This window comes from Epinephelus fuscoguttatus, linkage group LG18, assembly GCF_011397635.1.
Source record: "Epinephelus fuscoguttatus linkage group LG18, E.fuscoguttatus.final_Chr_v1".
In the NCBI taxonomy this organism is placed as follows: domain Eukaryota; kingdom Metazoa; phylum Chordata; class Actinopteri; order Perciformes; family Serranidae; genus Epinephelus; species Epinephelus fuscoguttatus.
The window spans coordinates 31,757,578-31,777,119 of NC_064769.1; the positions used below are offsets into that span (position 1 = coordinate 31,757,578).

General features: G+C 42.5%; 1 protein-coding gene across 1 annotated transcript in view; it reads left to right on the forward strand.

Moving 5' to 3' along the window:
- The window catches only part of LOC125905510 (leucine-rich repeat transmembrane neuronal protein 4), a 134,254-nt gene extending 119,401 nt beyond the window's left edge, over positions 1 to 14,853 (forward strand). The window contains exon 3 of the mRNA XM_049603498.1: positions 12,899 to 14,853. Coding sequence (XP_049459455.1) covers positions 12,899 to 13,222 — 324 coding nt within the window. The 3' untranslated portion in view covers positions 13,223 to 14,853. The remainder of the gene's footprint in view (positions 1 to 12,898) is intronic.
- The last annotated feature ends 4,689 nt before the right edge of the window (positions 14,854 to 19,542 follow it).

Here is a 19,542-nt window from a genome sequence, read left to right on the forward strand (position 1 = left end):
CTGAACTACAGCAAAGCCACCCCAGGGAGAATTCCAGTTTGGTTAAAGTAAAGCTCCTTAAAAATGGTAGCTCAAACGAATGTTTAAATAAACAAACATATTGACAATGTGGTTGGCATGGTGATGCAGTGGTTAGCACTGCTGCCTCTTACCAAGAGGGTTCTGGGGTTGAATCCACTGACTAGCCAGGGCCCTTCTGTGCAGAGTTTGCATGTTCTCCCCGTGTCAGCGTCGGTTTCTTTTGGGTGCTCCAGCTTCCTCCCACAGTCCAAAGACATGCAGGTTAATTGGTGACTCTAAATTGTCCGTAGGTGTGAATGTGAGTGTGAATGGTTGTCTGTCTCTATGTGTCAGCCCTGTGATAGTATGGCGACCTGTCCAGGGTGTACGCTGCCTCTCACCCAGTGATAGCTGACATAGACTCCAGCACCCCACAACACTGTACCAGGACAAGCAGATGTGGAAAATGGGGGTTCAACGTAGAAAAAAAATCTTCCAATCCCTTTATGGCCCAAAAGTATTTGTAGTTACAGCATCTAACTAATGACACACAAAAGCAGGAAAGTAATTTAACTACTTAAATCAGTATGCAGATATTAATGTAGTTGAACTGCCATCATGCTACTGCAAAGTGTAATGAACGTACTAGTTGAATTACATGTAGTTACATGTACTCCCCAACACTGCTGAGAGGTAAAACCAAGGCCATCAAAAAACACAAAGTCACTTGCTGCCGGTAGTTAAGCTAAATGCTGTGTGTACTAATTTAGTCCATTGATCAGAAGACAGATGATTAATATACAGTTATGATAATCCAAACATTTCCAGATTCCAGTTCCTGAGAGCTGAGAGAATTTGCTTTTTTTGTGCATACTCTTTTTTTTGTTGTTTCATGTAATTGTGAAGTGAATATCTTTAAGTCGTGAACAGTTGGATCAAACAAGAAAGTGTGGCTGTTTTTTGCAGGTTTTCTGAAATTTCATAAAGTAAACACATGATATAGACAATGATAATAATCATAAGTTGCTGTCGTAATGTGCACCATCAAAAGTGAGACAACACAAGACTCTGAAACAAACCGTAACATAGGTGAGCGCATATTCTACACCGCAACCTTTTTCGTCTCATTCCCATTGTTCCACAGAGTCTCAGCCCCCTGCCTTCATTAGCTGTGGTAATTGTGTGTTGTGCTGAATGTGTGTGTGAAAGTAAACCGGGCTGAGGAACGTGTTGAGCATTGAGTAACATTTCACGGCCCATTTGCTGTGGTCTGCGGAAGCTCCTTTACTGTACGTACCGTAGAGTGGGAGGGGGCTGTGATGAGCCGATGGTGTGCACTCACCGGTGCGTGAAGGGGGCCTCGATCCTGCTCTCTCCTTATCCGTCTTCCCACAATTTCCTCTTTCACTATTCTGTCCTAAAAACCGGCTTCCTGGGTGGAGTTCTGTATGGATTTAGGAGTGTGCCTATCTATCTGTGTGTGTGTTGTGCCAGAGACCTGTAATCAAGAGTCACTGCACATAAAGGGACCTCCAGTCATTAAGGAATTAGTGGGAGGCTAACGGCTTGTTTAGAGAATCAATTAGTTTAAAATGTGGACATGTGGGCTCATTTTCGCACACAGCTCTACGAGGGAATGTCAAGGTTGTACATTCTGCCTCTGAAGTTAACTGACCCTTTATGGCTCTGCGACTAGTACAGTCCTGGGAGGCCTCTTTAATCCCAGTCAATGGAAGTCGGTCTTAAAGACACAGTCAAGCAGCAGTTACAGAATCTTTAGCTTCTGTAATGTGATATGTTTCTGGGTGAAATGGAATATGTGGGCAGGGTATAATTTCAGGAAGGATTTTATCGGATCGCGAGGGCACTTGATTTGATAGCTCGAAAGTGGGCATCATTTAGCGAGTACGCGTCATCTCCAGTGATTCCTTTATTCAATTGTACAGGACCGCTTGTGTTGTTGTATCAGGACGTGGAGGAAGAGGAAGAGTAAATCAATTCCAGCCACTTCGACCACAACGGCAGCACTTTTGGAAAATGTGACACATACACACACACTTACACATGCAGCTGGGAAGTCTTTCTCTTGGGATGTGCTGTCTGAAAACAAACTGATGGTGTTTAGCTTCACACCCCCTCAGACACGTCCATGCACACTGCTCTGCTGAAAACCTGACTGGTGGGCTCCGTGTCATTGATGCCCGCCTAGCAACATCTGTGCTGACTACCCCCGCATGCTAGAGCGGCATACATTTGAAACACAGTCACGCACACACACATACAAACACACTCACACACATGAAAACAACTACATGCCTGCAATCTCCTGCATGCACACACACTAACACACAGTCACAGTTTGAAAGAGGACATGATTATGGTTTAGTTGTTTCAATTAATGGATAGTTCTTAGTTAATTTGTGGGTTTATGATTTCACTCATTTACAACTGACAAGCGAGAGATGTTATTTATATACATGGCTCCTCTGTGGACCTGTTAATATATACGCACATGTACCATAAGTGGTGGTAGTGTGCCAAAATCTTCTATCATGCCATACGTATGTTTATATCATGGTAACAGTATATATCCCAATACAGTAATTGTTCTGTAAATTCATAAGCAATGGTTTATATAACCATACCCTACTTCATCACATTGGATTATTATTTTTTTTTTATTTAGGACTTCCACACAAACAAACAAAACTGCCTCACATGAGTCAACACTTGACTTAAAAACAAAAGACTCAAAACAGTAGAACTACTGTTTTCCCCCATGTCTGCACAAATGAGATTACCTTGTGAGGCAGCTGGATTCATGAGATCACTCGAGATCCATGAGATTATGTGGGAATCATGGCATTACTGGGGAGTCCACCCCTGCTTGGCTGCATGCCCTGAATAGCTCCTGGGGTAAAAACAGTATTGCCAAGTCTCTGCAGTGGGACAAATACCACCGACCATCGAACTGTACATACTGCCATATCACCCAGTGCAAATGTACTGTATGCACATATCTAAACACTGCACTCTGAACGCTGTTGCATTTTGTAAGCTGCAGTTGTTTTTGATATTTGTTAATTTTGTCATACCAACACACACTACCACTACCACTAGTACTAACAGCACCATCACTTCTACCACTACTCACTATCACTACCACTAGTACCACTATCACCTCCATCACAACTAATACAACGAATACCACTACACAGTGATACTACCACTTGTACTACTACAACCACCACCACAACCACTATTGCCACTAACAACACAGTATCACCACCACCAGCACTACTAACACCACTACCACTAAAACATGTCCACTACTTCTAATACTACTGCTACCACCATACCACTACACGCTATCACTGCCACTAGTACTGCTAACACCACCACCACCACAGTTACTGCTAATACCACAACATACTACCACTCGTACTACTGGCACCACCACTACCATCCAAACCACCACACACTATCACAAACACTACTACTACTAACACCACCACCACCATCACCACAGCTACTACTAATACCATGACATACTACCACTAGTACTAACACCACCACCACTAACACCACCACACACTATCACTACCACTAGTTCTACTCACACCATCACAACTACCACCATGAATACCACTGAACACTGTCACTACCACTAGTACTACTAGCACCACCACCACAATTACCACTAATACCACAACATTCTATCACTACTATGTGTACTACTAACACCACCAATACTACCATTAACACCACCACACACTATCACTACCACTGGCACTACTGCCACCACAACCACCACTAGCACCACTACACACTATCACTACCAGCACTCCCACTAACATATGCCCACAACTACTACTATTACCACCGCCACCACTGCTCCCACTAATATCACTACACACTATCACTTCCACTAGTACTACGGACGCCACTACTACTACTAGTAATACATGGCCACAACCACTACAACTACAACTACCATTACCACCACCGTTATTGTAACTACCACCACCGCTACTGCTACTATAACCACTACTATCACTAATACTACTACCATGACAATATCACTACCACTACTGCTTCTAAAAGCACTAGTACTACTACCACTGCCACCGCTACAACACTAATACTACTGCTACTACCTCTACCACTGCTAGGTTTTTAAGCTGCCAGTGTGATGACATTAGAGTAGTAAAACATTGAGACCATATTGACTCATTATTCCAATATCCATAATATTAATAATCCATGCCATTACTTTCTAATCACACATTCCATTCACTGTAGGGGAAATGCATTACCAATTGTCATTACTCAATCAAGCAATATGAGAGTAGAAGTGAAGAGGAGATAATAATGTTAACGGAAACAATGTTGTAGTTGGTGGCAAAAGTATGAAAAACACAAAACTCAGAGCTCTTTGGGAGTTGAGATTCATTCTCAGTAGCAGTAAGTACTTTGTACGACAACACAGCACTGTGGGACATGGTTATACTGAAACAGTTTCAACAGCATAAACACTGGACCTTTACATCAAATATGCATCACAGCCTGCTTTAAATATAGATGGACCACGATGAAATATGGTAATATATCTCTTGACTTCTACAAAGAGGACTAGAGGGATGAGAACTAGACAAAGAAAAGAGTAATTAGACGGTTATTTCCAGTACCTCTGTCATGGTTCGTTTCAATAGTCCCCTAAAATGAATAGTGAGCCAGTACATTGTTTTAAAGCAATATAGACAAACTATACATGCTGAAACCAATGTGACATAGAAAGGCAGTTAAAAACATCCATTATATTTCACAAAAAAAGAAAGAATATCTGTTATATTTTGGGAATACTGTGTGATATCCACAGAGGGCAACAGAAAAGAACTCAAAATGATTTAGCACTCATAATTCCCAATATAATTCATGATTTTGCAACCATGAAAGACTAAAAATTAATGAGAATATAAGGAAAGTAACATTTTAGTGGGAGTCTGTTGCACCCCCTCTTCACTATATCATGTTTCTGTGTGCCACAATACGGTGAGGATCAAAGTGTTTGGCTGGGAGAGTGGCAGACTTTTGAACCATAATGCTCCTAAAGCCCAGGGAGGCATTAGCATTGTCTGCCTGTGGCACAGTTACTGCCTCCTTAGCTGCTCATAAAAGCATGAATGCAAAAAGAAACACAACTTCTAAGGGGCACTGGAATACTGTAAAAAATGAATTTACGGCATTTGGGTCTTTTTTTAAGACTGAGACTCCTCTAACAAATTAGAGCTGTTGTGAGGAATTAACATAGAAATAGCCGCAGATGGAGGACAGGAATGTTTTGCAATTCTCTGATCGGGTTTTTACAGTCTTCGGTTATCAGGCAGACGGAGTGTTTGTGCACAATGGTACACACCGAGGTGTCACTAAACAGAAAAATGCGATAACAAAAGGTTCTGTGTAACAACTTTTATTTGAACAGCACCTTTTTAAAATTTTCACTGATAGCAAAATGTCACACAGCTGATATTCAAACATGGAAAAATGACAGCAATAAAACCAAGAGCTGAGGAAAAAAAAGTCCCTGAGATAAAAGCCAGTTTAAGAAGAGAATTAAAAGATGACTCTGACCTGGCTGGCTTAATCTCCTTGGGCAGGTTGTTCCAACACTTCAGGGACAAAATGGCCCTGGGGTCACCCCAGTGTATTCAGGCATATGGAGATAAAGATCCAGGAAGAGGCAGCGTGCCAGTCATTGTCAGTTGAGGCACAATCAGGCACCTGTGGCAGAGATCCAAAGAGGCAAATATCCATCCAGCGGTGCAGCTTGGGGAGTTGAGAGAATTTTCTGTCTTTATGCAAATGTGCTTTGACAGGTAGACGCTGCAGTATACAGTGTGGGATGCACTGCACCAACTAAGGCTCTTACACACATGATATCAGCAATAGAATTTGCTCTGTGTGTGGGGAAGGACTATGTTGAGCATTGCACCCAAGGTTAAGACAATTATTACTTGACCACTGTTAACTGGTGACCTTTCAATGCACACTCATGAGGACAGTTGAACATGGCTTAACCTAAGCATATTTAGTGATAGATGAAAAGAATGAAAAAGGTTTTATGCACTCAAACCCTTCTTAATCACAGGGTTTTTAAATGATAATTGACGGTGCTTTCTTCTGTCTTAAACTGAAATACATAATTCATAAAAGCCGGGATCATTTTGCCTTTCAAATACCCGTGTGCTTTCCTGCTACCTTGGTGACATGGCTGTCAGCTCTCACTGTGACTTACATGTGGTACTTTAAGTAATGCTGGATATTGTTTAAAATAAAGACATTTTGTATGGCAATTATTCCCCAGAAAACATGGCAACCAGCAGAGGATGAACCTATTTCCCAAGCACCGGTAAAATGCTGTGTTAGACCTACTTTTTCCACAACATCGTTGGGCACCCATTCAGAGCTGAATATGTAAATTATGTGCTCGGTGCTAAACAAGCCTGAAAGCTACAGTTTTAGTGAACGAGCCAGCCTGCTTCATTGTGTCTTTACGCTTGAATGGAGGGAGCATCCTCAGACTAGACCTTAACACTGCCAGGAGGTGCCTGCCTGCAGGATCTGAGGTTGCACTGATAGGGGCTTATCAGTGCAGAAATACAAAAATATGTGGCTAAATGAGGCATGGCTGACCGCTGACCACTGCAATATTCGAAATAGTCTCAATGCATAGTTAGCCCAGCCCGTTTTCATTCCCAGTTTGTCAAATGCCGACGCTTTGGTATGCCCTCTGGCCTGTGATACTGATGGCAAAAACTCCAGTGTAAACCCATCTGTGGCAACACTTGACGCTAAGAGCAAGTGACGTAGTATAAATGGTGAGAAAGTCTGCCTAGGGTGGGAGGGAAGGGTGGTGGAGACTACAGTTTTTGTCCATGTGAAACCCAAAGTCAGTGCTGTTTTAACGAAACGTTACCTAAGTCATTGCTGTTTAAAGGTAATGGATCATAACTTAAGACCATCTGTCACGTACTTGCATCACTTACATGCATAGAATGGGTTTACTGGGCACAGGCCCAGGACCGATGTGTCAGGGCCCCCCTGGTCTTCAACTCCAGAACGTAACTCAAATCAAGAACTAGGCGACTAACTAGGAAGACACTCAAAATGACCCCAAATATGTAAAAGGTCTGCAAAGAGACACAAAATAACTATAAAAAAGGGCAAAGCAACCACAAAGAAACCCCATATGACTACCAAGAGACCCAACATGACCAAAAAAGACACAGATTTACCTCAAAGAGACACAAAATTACCCCAAAAAATATGCATAAGGACTAAAAAGAGATGCAAAACCACCACAAAGGCAGTGTGACTTGCTCTTATGTAGGAGGGGTGGTGGGGACTTTTGCATATCTGTGCCCAGGGGCCCATTGTCTCATAATCTACCTATGTTCACGTGATATATTTATATCATGTTACTTATTTTAATCCAAACCATGATGTTTTTTCTCAATCTGACCAAGTACTTTTGTTATCGAAGCCTAACTCTGGCACGTGTTAGTAGATGTGTCACCCAGGAGGCTGCTGACGTTAAAAGGAGATGTTGGATAAGGACGTGTCTCACAGAGACCCCAACGGGTGCCTTCAGCATCTGTGTCACACGTCACAGGGTGTTAAAAGCATCTGTATTTAATGATCTGATATGAGAACATGTTCCAGTGTGAGGATGCTGAAAACAGAATGATATAAAACGGTAGTTATGGTGAGATGTTTTGCAGCTACGCTTAGCACGCATGAAAGTCTTTCCCAGCCACAGAACCAATTTTTTCTTCTCAAATTTATGCAGAAACCACCTGCTGCACGCAATTTAGGCTGAATTTACAAAGCCACTATTTTTTTTTACCCATTTTAAATTTTGGAAGCAGGGACCAGAATTGAAAAGATGATTGACAGATCTTCATTTGTACATGTGAAATATTAAAATTCCGATGCACCTTTGTTTGCATGTGGTGGGCACCAAACTTTAATCTGGCAGGAAGCGGATGTCATTGGCAGATAAAGGGTCAAAAAAGCCCAGATTAGTTCTAAGTGAAAAGTACAAAAAAAAACAAAGCGAAAGAAGGATTGGCTCTGTGATGTTTTCACTTTGTGAAAAAACAGCAGGAACTTCTCCACAGCGTTTGGCCTGCAAGATAAGCCCCAACATCATTCATTCCCACCCAGACCACGTATTTTTAGAACATTTGGAAAATAAATTGAAGTGTCTATGTTGTATTTTTTGTTAGTCTGACCAGATGTTATCCATTTACATATTTGGCTGTCTCCACAGTCAACAGACTATTCACTGTGAGGAATTAATAATTTCCTAATGCTGAGAGGCACAAAGAAAGGCTGATAGCATCCCTAATGAGCTAGTTGTACCTTTCAACTACACGGAGGGCCGGTGAATATCAATAGCACCTTTGTTCACGGAAAACTGACATAAAGAGTGTTTTGCGTCGACGACTTTTTCCAACACATCAACTCAGGCTGTCTGATATTTATGCATCTTTCAGCATTGCATGTTCTTTTGAGAGCTGCGCTGAATGTCAAACTGGAATAAAAAAAAACCTGTCTTGCTGTATCTGTAGCATTTTCTCTCCTTTTTTTGGTCTCATTCTGTCCTTTCCTCCTTCCTCTATCAAATACAGGAATCCATACAGCACACACACTCACACACACACACACACACACACACACACTGCACGAGGCTAGATTTATGCCCTGACAACTTGATAGAATCCAGTGGAACGGTTAGGACTTAATATCGTTTAATTAATTCGTTGGACCTCGGCAGGGAGCTGTGAGTAGAGCTGAGGTGGACTGGAGATGAGGTAGTGGCAGCAGAGGAGGTGGTGGTGTGGTGGTGGTGGTGGTGGTGGTAGCGTCAGGGTTGGTGAAGAGTTTAAACTGAAAGGGGAATGAGGGGAGTAATCCACTGAGTGCCTATAATGTAATGAGTCAGCCGAGCTTAATGGAGTCCATTTGAGGGAGGAAGGAGGTATGGAAAGAAAGAAGGTGGTCGCTCTGGAGGTGAGTCGACGTAGCTGACAGACAGGCTCGGTTGCAGTCCTGAAAGGTGACAATTTGCCTCCTGCTACCTTATTTCCGGAGCAGGCGAACACGCTCTCAGTAGCTTTGTGTATCTGAATACACGACTTGTTAAATTGTAATGCTGCACTGCAACATGAAAGAATGTTACAGTAAACCTCCAGGCGACAAATAACACTATTTTTTACACATCTAAAACAGAACTGGTGTTAATGCGCTCAGAGTGGCTTTATCTTAGCCCCTTGGTTCAGGATAATTCCTGAACTGCCAAGCTGCGTTAGCCCAGACTGCTTCCATTTGACTTTGAAATCTGTGCTTGCTCTCACACACACACACGACCACAAACACAGTCCCCCCTTCCCAGCCAGCATATATCTGCATTTCATTGACACAGTCGGCCCTCTTTGAAAAAAAAAAAAAAACCAAAAAAAACTGTCTCAAATTCTCTTAAGTCGGCCAAATAGGATTTCTCCTCTCAGACTGTCTTTATATGATAACTTTAATAAATGTACAAGGGTATTGGTGACATGTTTTTTGGGGGTTTGCTCGTTCGGATGATTTTCTTATTTCTAAACCTGCGTTGTTGACTTGTCTCCCCCTCGCTTTGCGTCTCTGGGAAATCATTTCAAGTTTATTTGGGATCACTATTAGAGTGTAATTTGTTTACACCTGTTTCCCCCGCCTTCCATTTCCACTCTGTTCACCAAATTAAAAAGAACATTTTCTCACCTGTGCTAGCTACTTGGCAGCTGCTTTTGCTTCATGTGGCTTCAAGGTTTAAGGATCATTGCGTCTGAAATTTCTACCACCAAACATTGTCTTAGGGGCTGCTTCTTCAATTAAAACGATTCACACCAGTTAACCAGTGTTAACCAGAACATTGTATCTGGCAAGGTGCGTTGCTTCGGAGCTTTTTTTGACTGTAATGTTTTCATGCTTTAGAGGAAGTACAAATTCAGTCCAGCTGAACTGTGTGATATGTGACTTAAAACCAAAACTACATGGCCAAACACCAACAAGAATAAGCAGGATGTGTCTTTTAGGTGATAGGGTGAGTTAATTTCTCTTGTAAAAATATACATTTAATATATTTTTCTCATGATCTGGACACTATCACTGAATAAAATGTCAAGGATGTGCATGACATACAGTGCAGCTGTGACACCTGCTCTGCTCCCAACACCTCCTCACGAGTCAAGGATTGTATTATTCATGTCTTTCCGTGTTGGTACCATATTTGTAGCTCCCCCTGTTGTTGTGCTCCTCTTGTCGCATTGTGTGTACAGACCTGATGATCTGTTGCTCTGCCAGGCTGCGGTGTTTAATCCAGGTCAGCTGCCATCTTACCCCTGCTGTTCACGGCCTGTTAGAAATCTCCTAATTGGCCTCCTTTTTTTAAGGCGAATAAGTGTGTGATTTAAAGTTAGGGAGACAGGAGTGTCACGAGAGTCTCATCTGTTTGTTTGGCACCGTTTGAAGGTTTTGGGGAGGGAGCACAAGACCAGACACATAGCCAGATGTGAGGAGTGTTCCCGGCTGTGACACAAGTGACATGGCACCGCCGAGAGTGAGAGCACAGGCTTATTTGCTGCAGCCTGAACACAAAAGTGGTCATATGCAGCGCGGTTTGTGCATCCTGCCTATCTAAACATGCAAATGCACATCTTCTTATTCTCCTGACAGTCACTGTGAGCATTGCAGTACAAGTCATAGGCAGGAAGAGTGGAGTGAAATGGGTCTCACATCTGTTAAAAAAAAAACAAAAAAAAACGCAGTTGTTGCGGATGCTTCACAGCACACGTTTTGTAGGGTCTTTGCAGCAAATGGGTTTTGGGAAGCTGCAGGCTCAGGTGGTCACCATGTGAGGATTATTGCTGCAGAGGGCCAGCAGTTAACTGCCAAACTAACTGTGCTGTAGGCTTGGAGTCACACAGGCACAATGAAATGTTGTGTGACAAATTAACTGCATTGGAAAAAACGAAACATCATTTGGAAGAATGTAATGTTTATTTGAAAAGAAAACAGCTGTGGCTGTTGTAGCTGCAGTTTATCCACAGCTTATGTTTTTTTTTTTTTTTTTTTTTTTTTTTTAAAGAAGCACAGTAATTTATCTTTGTTTAGTTGAAAAGGTCAGTTCACCACAATCACAAAAAATGGAACCACACTCTCTACAAAGGAACTGTGAAGAGTTTTATTGGGACTATGGAATTACACCAGTCGAATCAGAGTTCAGTGGGACGTTCAGTGTGACAGTGACACTGACATAATATCGTAGGCTAAACAAGCTAACTGTGCTTCCGACGGATCAACAGTGTGCAACAGCATTTTTTGGCAACACTAATTATCAAAGAGAAACCAGAGACTGTATTGTATTAAGTTGTTGTGCACTGTAAATTCACTACGTCTAAGCAGAAAGCAGAAGATAACATTGTTTCTGAGCCTTACAGGGCAAAGCCTCTGTGTCTGCAGCTGTCTGCACCGTAGAGCAGCATTAAAGTAAAGAGTACTCACTCTGCACAACACTCTCACTCCGTCCTCGTCACATATCAGTGTTTGGTCATGGACTTTCTACGTCTAGATAGGACATGAAAGGTACCCTGGTACGTTGTTTGTTGACGTTCTGGGACGCCATGTCAACTTCTGCCTGTTACATGCGTTGTCTTTTTTCAAAATACACTTCAGTTTTTACAGGAAATTTACCGTTAGCATACAGTCTTGTTGAAAATAAACATCAGTACAACAACGTGAATCGACATTTTTTCATCTCCAACAACTAATGCACGTGGTTGGGTTTAGGCAAAAAGAACGGGGTTTGGCTTTAATATCTTACAGGACGTGAACGCCACTGTCTCAGGTGAAAGTCGGTGTTTGTGGGACCCATCCACCACCCTGCTCCGCCATCCTACGCAGACTTTCGCCACCTTAACTTTTGGTCTTGTCCCGCTGCATTTCCCATTGGTGCTACTGAGCGTCGTTAAACTATAGGGACGAATGGCTGTGTATCATGCCGATGTTAAAAGACAGCTTTTTTTTGTCAGTATCTGATGCCACAAGTCACTGCCGGAGCGCCAGACTTCAGAGTGAGCCCGGGTTGCTCTGCACCAAAACACCAAGTTAAAATGTGTGCTCTACCTGAAGCAGAGGTCTCCGACTGATGATTCAGATCTCTGTTTCAGGGGGCAGCCCCTGACTATTTCGTAGCTGGATTATCATCGGACTTTCTTTTTGGTGACACATTTTGCAATTCAGCTTTTTAACCTTTTTGTAACTGTTCTGAATGTGTTCTTTATATGTCAAACAAAACTGATAGATATCAGGTTGATAAAAAAGCAATCAAGTAAACAGAAGTTGGGTGAAAATAAAAATCTAATTTCAAAAGGTCTCCCCAACCCTTAACACGAGCTTCAAGTACTCAGTAGTTTTAACTGACTGGAGGGAGAATTATGTCCATTTTCAAAATCCATACATGTTATTCATAAGACAGTCCAAAAGTATCAGGAAACGTGGGTAAAAAAATGAAAACAAACATTTATTGTCTATGGAGTCGCAAAAACTTGTTGAACTTTCCTAGTCTATGGAAATAACATATTGGTTTGGTCATCAGTCACCTGTCTCATGAGCTCTGCTGCAAGAGGACATTGTCGCTGTATAGCTAATGATGTTTTTCTTTCTCTATCCCTTTTTTCCCTTCTTCTCCTCTCTGGATTTCCTTCACTCTTGTACAACCCTGCCCATGTGTCCACTTCCCCGACTTCATCCTCTCCATTACATTCTCCTCCTTCATGCTCTCTGTCTGTCTAAACAGGTGCCCCATCAGTTGGGTGCGCTGACCTTCTACCGCTACGAACAGCCTATCGTAGACTACTGCCAGGCCCATCAACCCCTGCGGCTCAACATGGGCTACGAGGGACCCCCACAGGGCCTGGAGGGCCTGGAGGACCTGGGGCCGTGTGATAGGGGCACTATACAGACAGTGGCGCTGCCTGCCGTGCCCTCTGCCGCCAGCATAGGTGCCCCTGTGCCAGGGCCTCGATCTCCTCCGCCACCCCTCAGACCACCGACTGAAGGTCCCAGCGGCAATCCTTTTCCTACCGCCGAACGCACCGGCACGCTCAAATTTGGACGCTAGCGAGCCAAGTCTGGTTGCTAGAAGTGGGGCAAGGGCCTCTGATTCACCATGACTTTGTAATGAAGGGGCAGGCGAGCTGGTTATTCAGTGGGGCCTTGTTTTCAGAACATGAGTATGTGAACTAGAGGACAAATTTTTCTAATTCTGCCTGGAGGGATTTGGCATCTGAAACACACAGTCTCACTAATATACAGTAGAGGGTGAGACATCCTTGCAGATCATTTTGATTATGATTTTCGTTTTATCCAAAGCACCTCATATTAAAGCTGAATCATGGAAGGTAATCCAGCACATAACTAAAAATATTACATGTTTCCAGATCTGGTCTTTGCCATATCCCATCACAGGGGGATCTGACCACAGCAGTCCACACGCACTAAGTCAGGAGTGAAAGGGAAAGTGCAATAAACATAAGTTCTGGATCACAAAAAGAGAGAGCAGTAGTATAAAAAAAAATAGTGTAGTATAGATGGAGCTGGACATCATGTGAAGAGCAAGGGGCTTCATACTGTGACTATTATTAAAATATCTAGTCAGTAGTTGTTAACAAAGGCAAATCCATATCATTATTTCATAAAGATGAGTCATTCTCTCAAGACAGCCTCATAGAATTCTTTTTTCTCTTACTTTCTTTTGTTTCTTTAGAGTGGTACTTCATGCTGAATTCCATTAATGTGCATGTCAAACCAAAGAGTTTTACTTGTATTTCTTTTCCTTTTTTCTTTTATGCACATAAGCTACTTTAGCTGAGGGCATTTTTTAAAATGCCAGTTGGTCTACTAAACTAGCATCTGCCAACTCAGATTCACAATTCCAACCAAATCCCCTGGTGGTTTCAGATGAACTCAGCTTGTCTGTACAGATTAGCAAAGTACATGGTACATACAAGTGAAGTAGTGAAACTGCAAATTTTTAGATATTTATCACAGTAACAGTTACCTGGTCCTCCGAACATCAGTTTAATTGTCATTCATGTTCTTGGTGATGCTACGAACAGCAAACAACCACACAAACACTTTAGAGGAGATGCTATGGCATGATCCATAAGTTCCTTGAACATACAGAGGCCCTTCTCACAGCAGAATGGCAGGTCTTTGTATATGATTATATCCCAGCTGAATGATTCACTATGCTTTAAAGAGGTAATCATGGGGAATTTATGTGGTAAAAATAAGTACATTTGAATGCAAAGTATTGTACATATTCTTACGGAAAGGTCCACTTTACTGAAGGTCAAACCACTCTCACTGCCCCAAACAGTCATTTGAAACATTGTTGAGTCAATGTTTGACTTTGATCACACTGGACAATTTGGAGAGCGCCATCTTGCTGGGCTGGCAAAGCTCCGGCCATGTGCTCTCCCTTCTCCCCTCAACCACAGAGAACAACAGTGCCTAGTGGGGGCATGTTGAACCAGCACGTTGACTTCTCTTTGACCTGCGTATGAACCCATGGACTGTACTGGGAATATTGCCTGACATCTCCGTTTTTTCTTTCCAGAAAGCGTGCCTGCAGTGCTGGACTTTATTGCACTTGGTAACCCTTTGGCCACCGTGTCGAGCACTGCTCGTCATTGACTTGTGGAGCTGATGAGGACTTCAGATACGGCCGTGATGGCCTGTCAGATATCATCTCCGGCTTACTCTAAGCGGTGAACCGGGGTCATTTTCTACATGTCAGTGGTCATACTCTTTGGAGTTGTGGAAACTGTGCTTGGTCCTCCCACGACGGCGCAACTGATTGATCCACAGATGAAAGCAAGGGGCCAAATTTTCTCACGAAAGTGGGTGTATCCTCAAGATAAGAGAAAAAAAAATAGGATTTTTTTTTGTTTGTTTGCTTTTGTTATTTTGTCTTTTTGGCTTGGATCATAAGAGACAGTTTTTGAGGTGTTCAAAGATGATGTCAAGAAATTCTATAAGACTAATCAAAGGACAAAATCAAATAGAACTTATTTATCGTGTAAATAGGGAATCTTTAAAGATGAAAAAAAAAGTATGGACTTCACTTCTTCTGAAACACAAACTGCTTGTGAACAGAAGAGGAGCCTTATTCACTTTCCAGTGGGAATCTGTTACCAAGATGACTCGGTGAAGAGGTTCCTACTGTAACGCTCCTGTTGTTTCAATGATAAATATTTTTCTATCTGCTCCCGTCACTATTCTACCATTACACACACATTATGTTACTGAAGTTATTTCTCAAATCCTACCATTTTACTGAATCATGGGAAGAAGGGAAGATTGGGAAACCCTGATATTATGATACACTTCAAGCATCAAACCTCATAGAGTTCCACATTTTCTGTTCTGACATCAGACATGTTTCATCTTGCAGGAGGTGGCTGTATGATGTGTTGTTAGGTACATCCCAATCCACCCCTCTTGTTTCAAGAATCTCAACACTATCTGCCATTTCAAGGTCTACTCGGGGAGAAGAAGTGTGCTATTCTTTATCACCAAGAGTTTAACTTGGGAAGGATGTTCTTTTTTTGATGTGCCATTATTTTGTTAAATGTTTTACCAAAAACCAGCCCCAAAACAACAAGTGACCCAAAAGTCTTCATAGTTTCACGATTAAGAAGGGGTTCAGTCCCCTTCATGTACAGGACATTGCATAAAAAGCAGTTGATTCGCTCAGTACGGTTGCTTAATAGTGCTGGTGGAGTTTACTTTGTAATAGCAGCTGTGCCAATGTCTTTATAATGGGAGCTCTCTCAATTCTATCCATGTATTGTCTTGCCTTGCTCTATATCACCCCTGCTAACTCCTTGGCCTGAATTTCATGTCTGCCTCTGGGTGACTCGGGTGAACCTGTTTAATGATGTTCTATTTCTGTCCGCATGCTGATATTTTGGGAAACTATGCCCAGTTAGGGAGGAGCGCTGAACCAGAGACAAACAGTATGGGAGATATTTCCTGTCTGGGGTGCCCTAGAACCAGCAGCACGTGTCATGGACAACTTCTCGGTTTTTAAAGCAACTCGTTTGCTGACCCATCCCTGCCCCCCGTCTCGCCTAAAGTAGAATTCCCTGGCACTATATAGGCAGTTAAACGGAAGACGAGGCCTGCGCTGGGCACTCACTCCGGGGACAGACTTTCCCTTTAATAGTCTCTTGCTAAAGCCCAGTACCCCATGTGTAGTAATTACTTCAGTTTTCAGCAGTGATAATGGTTCAATTCAGTCTAAACACAATGATCAAAGCTACTTTGCCCTTCATGTGTAATTAGAAAATGCTATTAAAATCTTTGTCTGTTCACAATTAAATCAACTACTAATAAGCAATTGATTAATCATGACTACCTCCCTGATAAAATCGGATATGTTCAGCGGAATGTTCGAATCCTGCTGCCAGTAATTATTTAGTCTTTTGTCCGTTTCGTTTTTGCCATCAGAAAGCTGGAAGCACAGGCGCTGCATGCTAATGATGCATGTTTGAGCTGAACTCCAGGACCGTCTGCGCTAGCCCCGCAATGCCAACAGGCTTTATTTTCTCTTCTGCTTTGTTTGTTTATGGTTTTGTACACCCTGAGCTCCCCGTCCTTCCCTTCACTCTTTGAGTTTAGGCTCAAGTCCCCACTGGGAACATTTCTATATTTTTTTTCTCTTTCCTTTCCTCCCCTCTTTTCTTTTTTTGCTCCGGGGGGGGGGTGAATAAAGGTCTGAAGAATTGCAGTGAAGAGTTCCATATTTCAGTGTTAATGCGCAGAGGAAAAGCTCAATGCAAATCTCCGAGGGGACAGAGAGAAAGCAGAGGAGGCGAGAGGGGGAGCCAGAGACGCTGTACAATAGGGAAGATATAGAGGGACGAATGGGTAAGTGCAAGGACATATTCTGCTACAATGAAAGCTTTGTGATGTCTCTGAATGTCCCAGGCAGCTTTATTTCCACTGCAAGACATGACACTAACTGCTTCAGCCAAGCTCAGACACACATCAGTCACACACATAGGAATTCTGTAGATTTTCATGACAAGTAAAATCAAAATAGCATCTTCTAAACTGTATGTAATATGCACAACACCTTAATTGGTTGACATTTTAATTTGCACTGTTACCAAGAATCTATTCTATTTTGGCCGCCCTTAACTGCAGAACGACCGTGCATAAATACATATACACAAAGACCAAAAACCTACAAACAGGCAACAACACACACGCCTTGATAAATGATAATAAAGTTGTGCAGGTTTTGACGCTCCCATCCATTTCAGCTCACCCAAGGCCATCTGCGACGGTTCAGTAGGTTCTAATCCATTACCTGATAAATAGATTTGAAAAATTAATTCCAAGCCAGACGTGGAGTTGCAGCTTTTCTTCCTCTCCCATACATCTGCGTCTCACCCACAGGCATCGCCGGGGCATACCCATACAACACAGTCACCGCTCCAGACAGTCAGCATGTATTCACACGGATAGGGGGCGAAGCAAGAAGAAGAAGAAAAAAAAAACAAGCTAATGCTCCCCATCTGCCACTTCTAGATTCCTAATTTGAGTTTCTATTTTTGTTAGTGTGTCATTAGTGTGTGCGCAGACTGCAAAGTGGTAAGAATTAATAACTCTGTCAGGCAGAAAGAGACTGGAGGCTTTGCTAGCGAGTTAGCGACCCCGCATGTACCCATATGGCCTGTGTGTGTGTATCTATAGCAGCACCTACTCCTCTACCTCCTCTGAACCAACATCACCGTTACTGATGTTCAGGCCAGCCCGGTCCCCATTGATTGTTATTGTTCCATGCTGTTTCACATTAGCAGGAAGTCTTTAACCTCTGACCCGCATTGTCCTGGCTCTGTTTTTCTGCCATTGCTCATGTCAGAGGGGACACAGAAAGGGAAGGCATGATCATTAACCTCTGTCAGGGAAACACACTTTTTCGTTTGTCTGACAAAGCCCGTTTACGCCCCTAATTGGATTTAATGTGAGCACCGAAGAAAGGAAGGTTTTTATTTAAATGGGCTGCGTTTTACTCCTGCAGTTGGCTTGAGAGTGCAGTGAAAGGGAAATCAGAGAGACACTGATAGAAAGCAATATCAGAATTAGTCTTTGTTTCCTTGCAGGCTCAAAGCACTTTCCCTTTGTTTTTTGTTTTTCCTTTTTTTTGTTTGGCTGCCACTTAAATGCTTTCCATATAAACCAGGGGGAACCCCGCTGTCTCCTTCTCATCCATTTCCTGCAGAGAGCATTGGTTTCTGTAGGGTGTAAATATGCGCTGCACTGTTTTCTTTGGTAGTTGGTTTGTTGTTGATTTTTTTTTCTTTCCTTTTTTTTATTAATTGTTTTTTGTTTTTTTGTTCGTTTGTTTGTTTTTTTCTTATTTTTACTTTTTACTGTATTCAGACCTAAAGCATTTTTGTGGAGACCTGGTCCAAGCGCAAAAATATGGCTCTTCTTTGAGTATATTATTGTCAGAAAATGTTTTGTAAAAATTTTGATGATGATATCAGAAATAAACATCTAAAGATGGGAGCTGTGATGTCTTGTTTACCTGAATATAGTGCATTGTAACTGGCATTAAAAGGGACACATCGGCATTACTGGTTAACAGCAGTATTAAATGCTCAGTGTAACGATATCTTCCGGCATTATACACTGGTGTCATTAAGTTGCATTATGGGAAGTGTATGCCTGAGTGTTTTTGGAGCTACTTGGGACTTGAAGTTGCGTACACACATTGATTCTGGCCATTCTATTCAACTATGAATATGTGATTTACATTAAGCATAAACATTTATGATGCTGGTGAAGATTCTCAGTCATCCAGGTCATGGAAATCTTAAAGGGATAGTGCACCCAAAAATGAAATGATGGAGGCCCTGGTGAAGTTTTAGAGTCCTCACATCCCTTGCGGAGATCGGCGGGGGCAGCGGCTAGCACACCTAATGGCAGACGGCGCCCCAGACTAACGTCCAAGAACACAAAATTGAATCCACAAAGTATCTCCATACTGCTCATCCGTAGTGATCCAAGTGTGCTGCAGCCCCGACATAAAAAGTTGTTTGGAAAAACATCATATGAACTCTGTTTTTAGCCTCAGTGTAGCCTGCAGCTCTGACTGCTTCTCTGTGCTCCGTGCTCACGTGTGTGCACGCTCAGGGTGATCGGTGATGCACAGTCTCTGAAGAGCAGCAGTCTGGTCAGTACTGATGTCCAGATTCTCAAGTGCAGGCATCACCAATTCCCAGTCTGAGCAGCAAAGACTTTCCTCATCTGTTGGCATTGCTTTGCATTTGAAACAACTACATCACCAGGTTTCCAGTGCTCGACTCTGGTATTCTGCAGCTGGCTGAGGGTTAGGCTCATGAGCTGCGGCGGCTGCTTCGT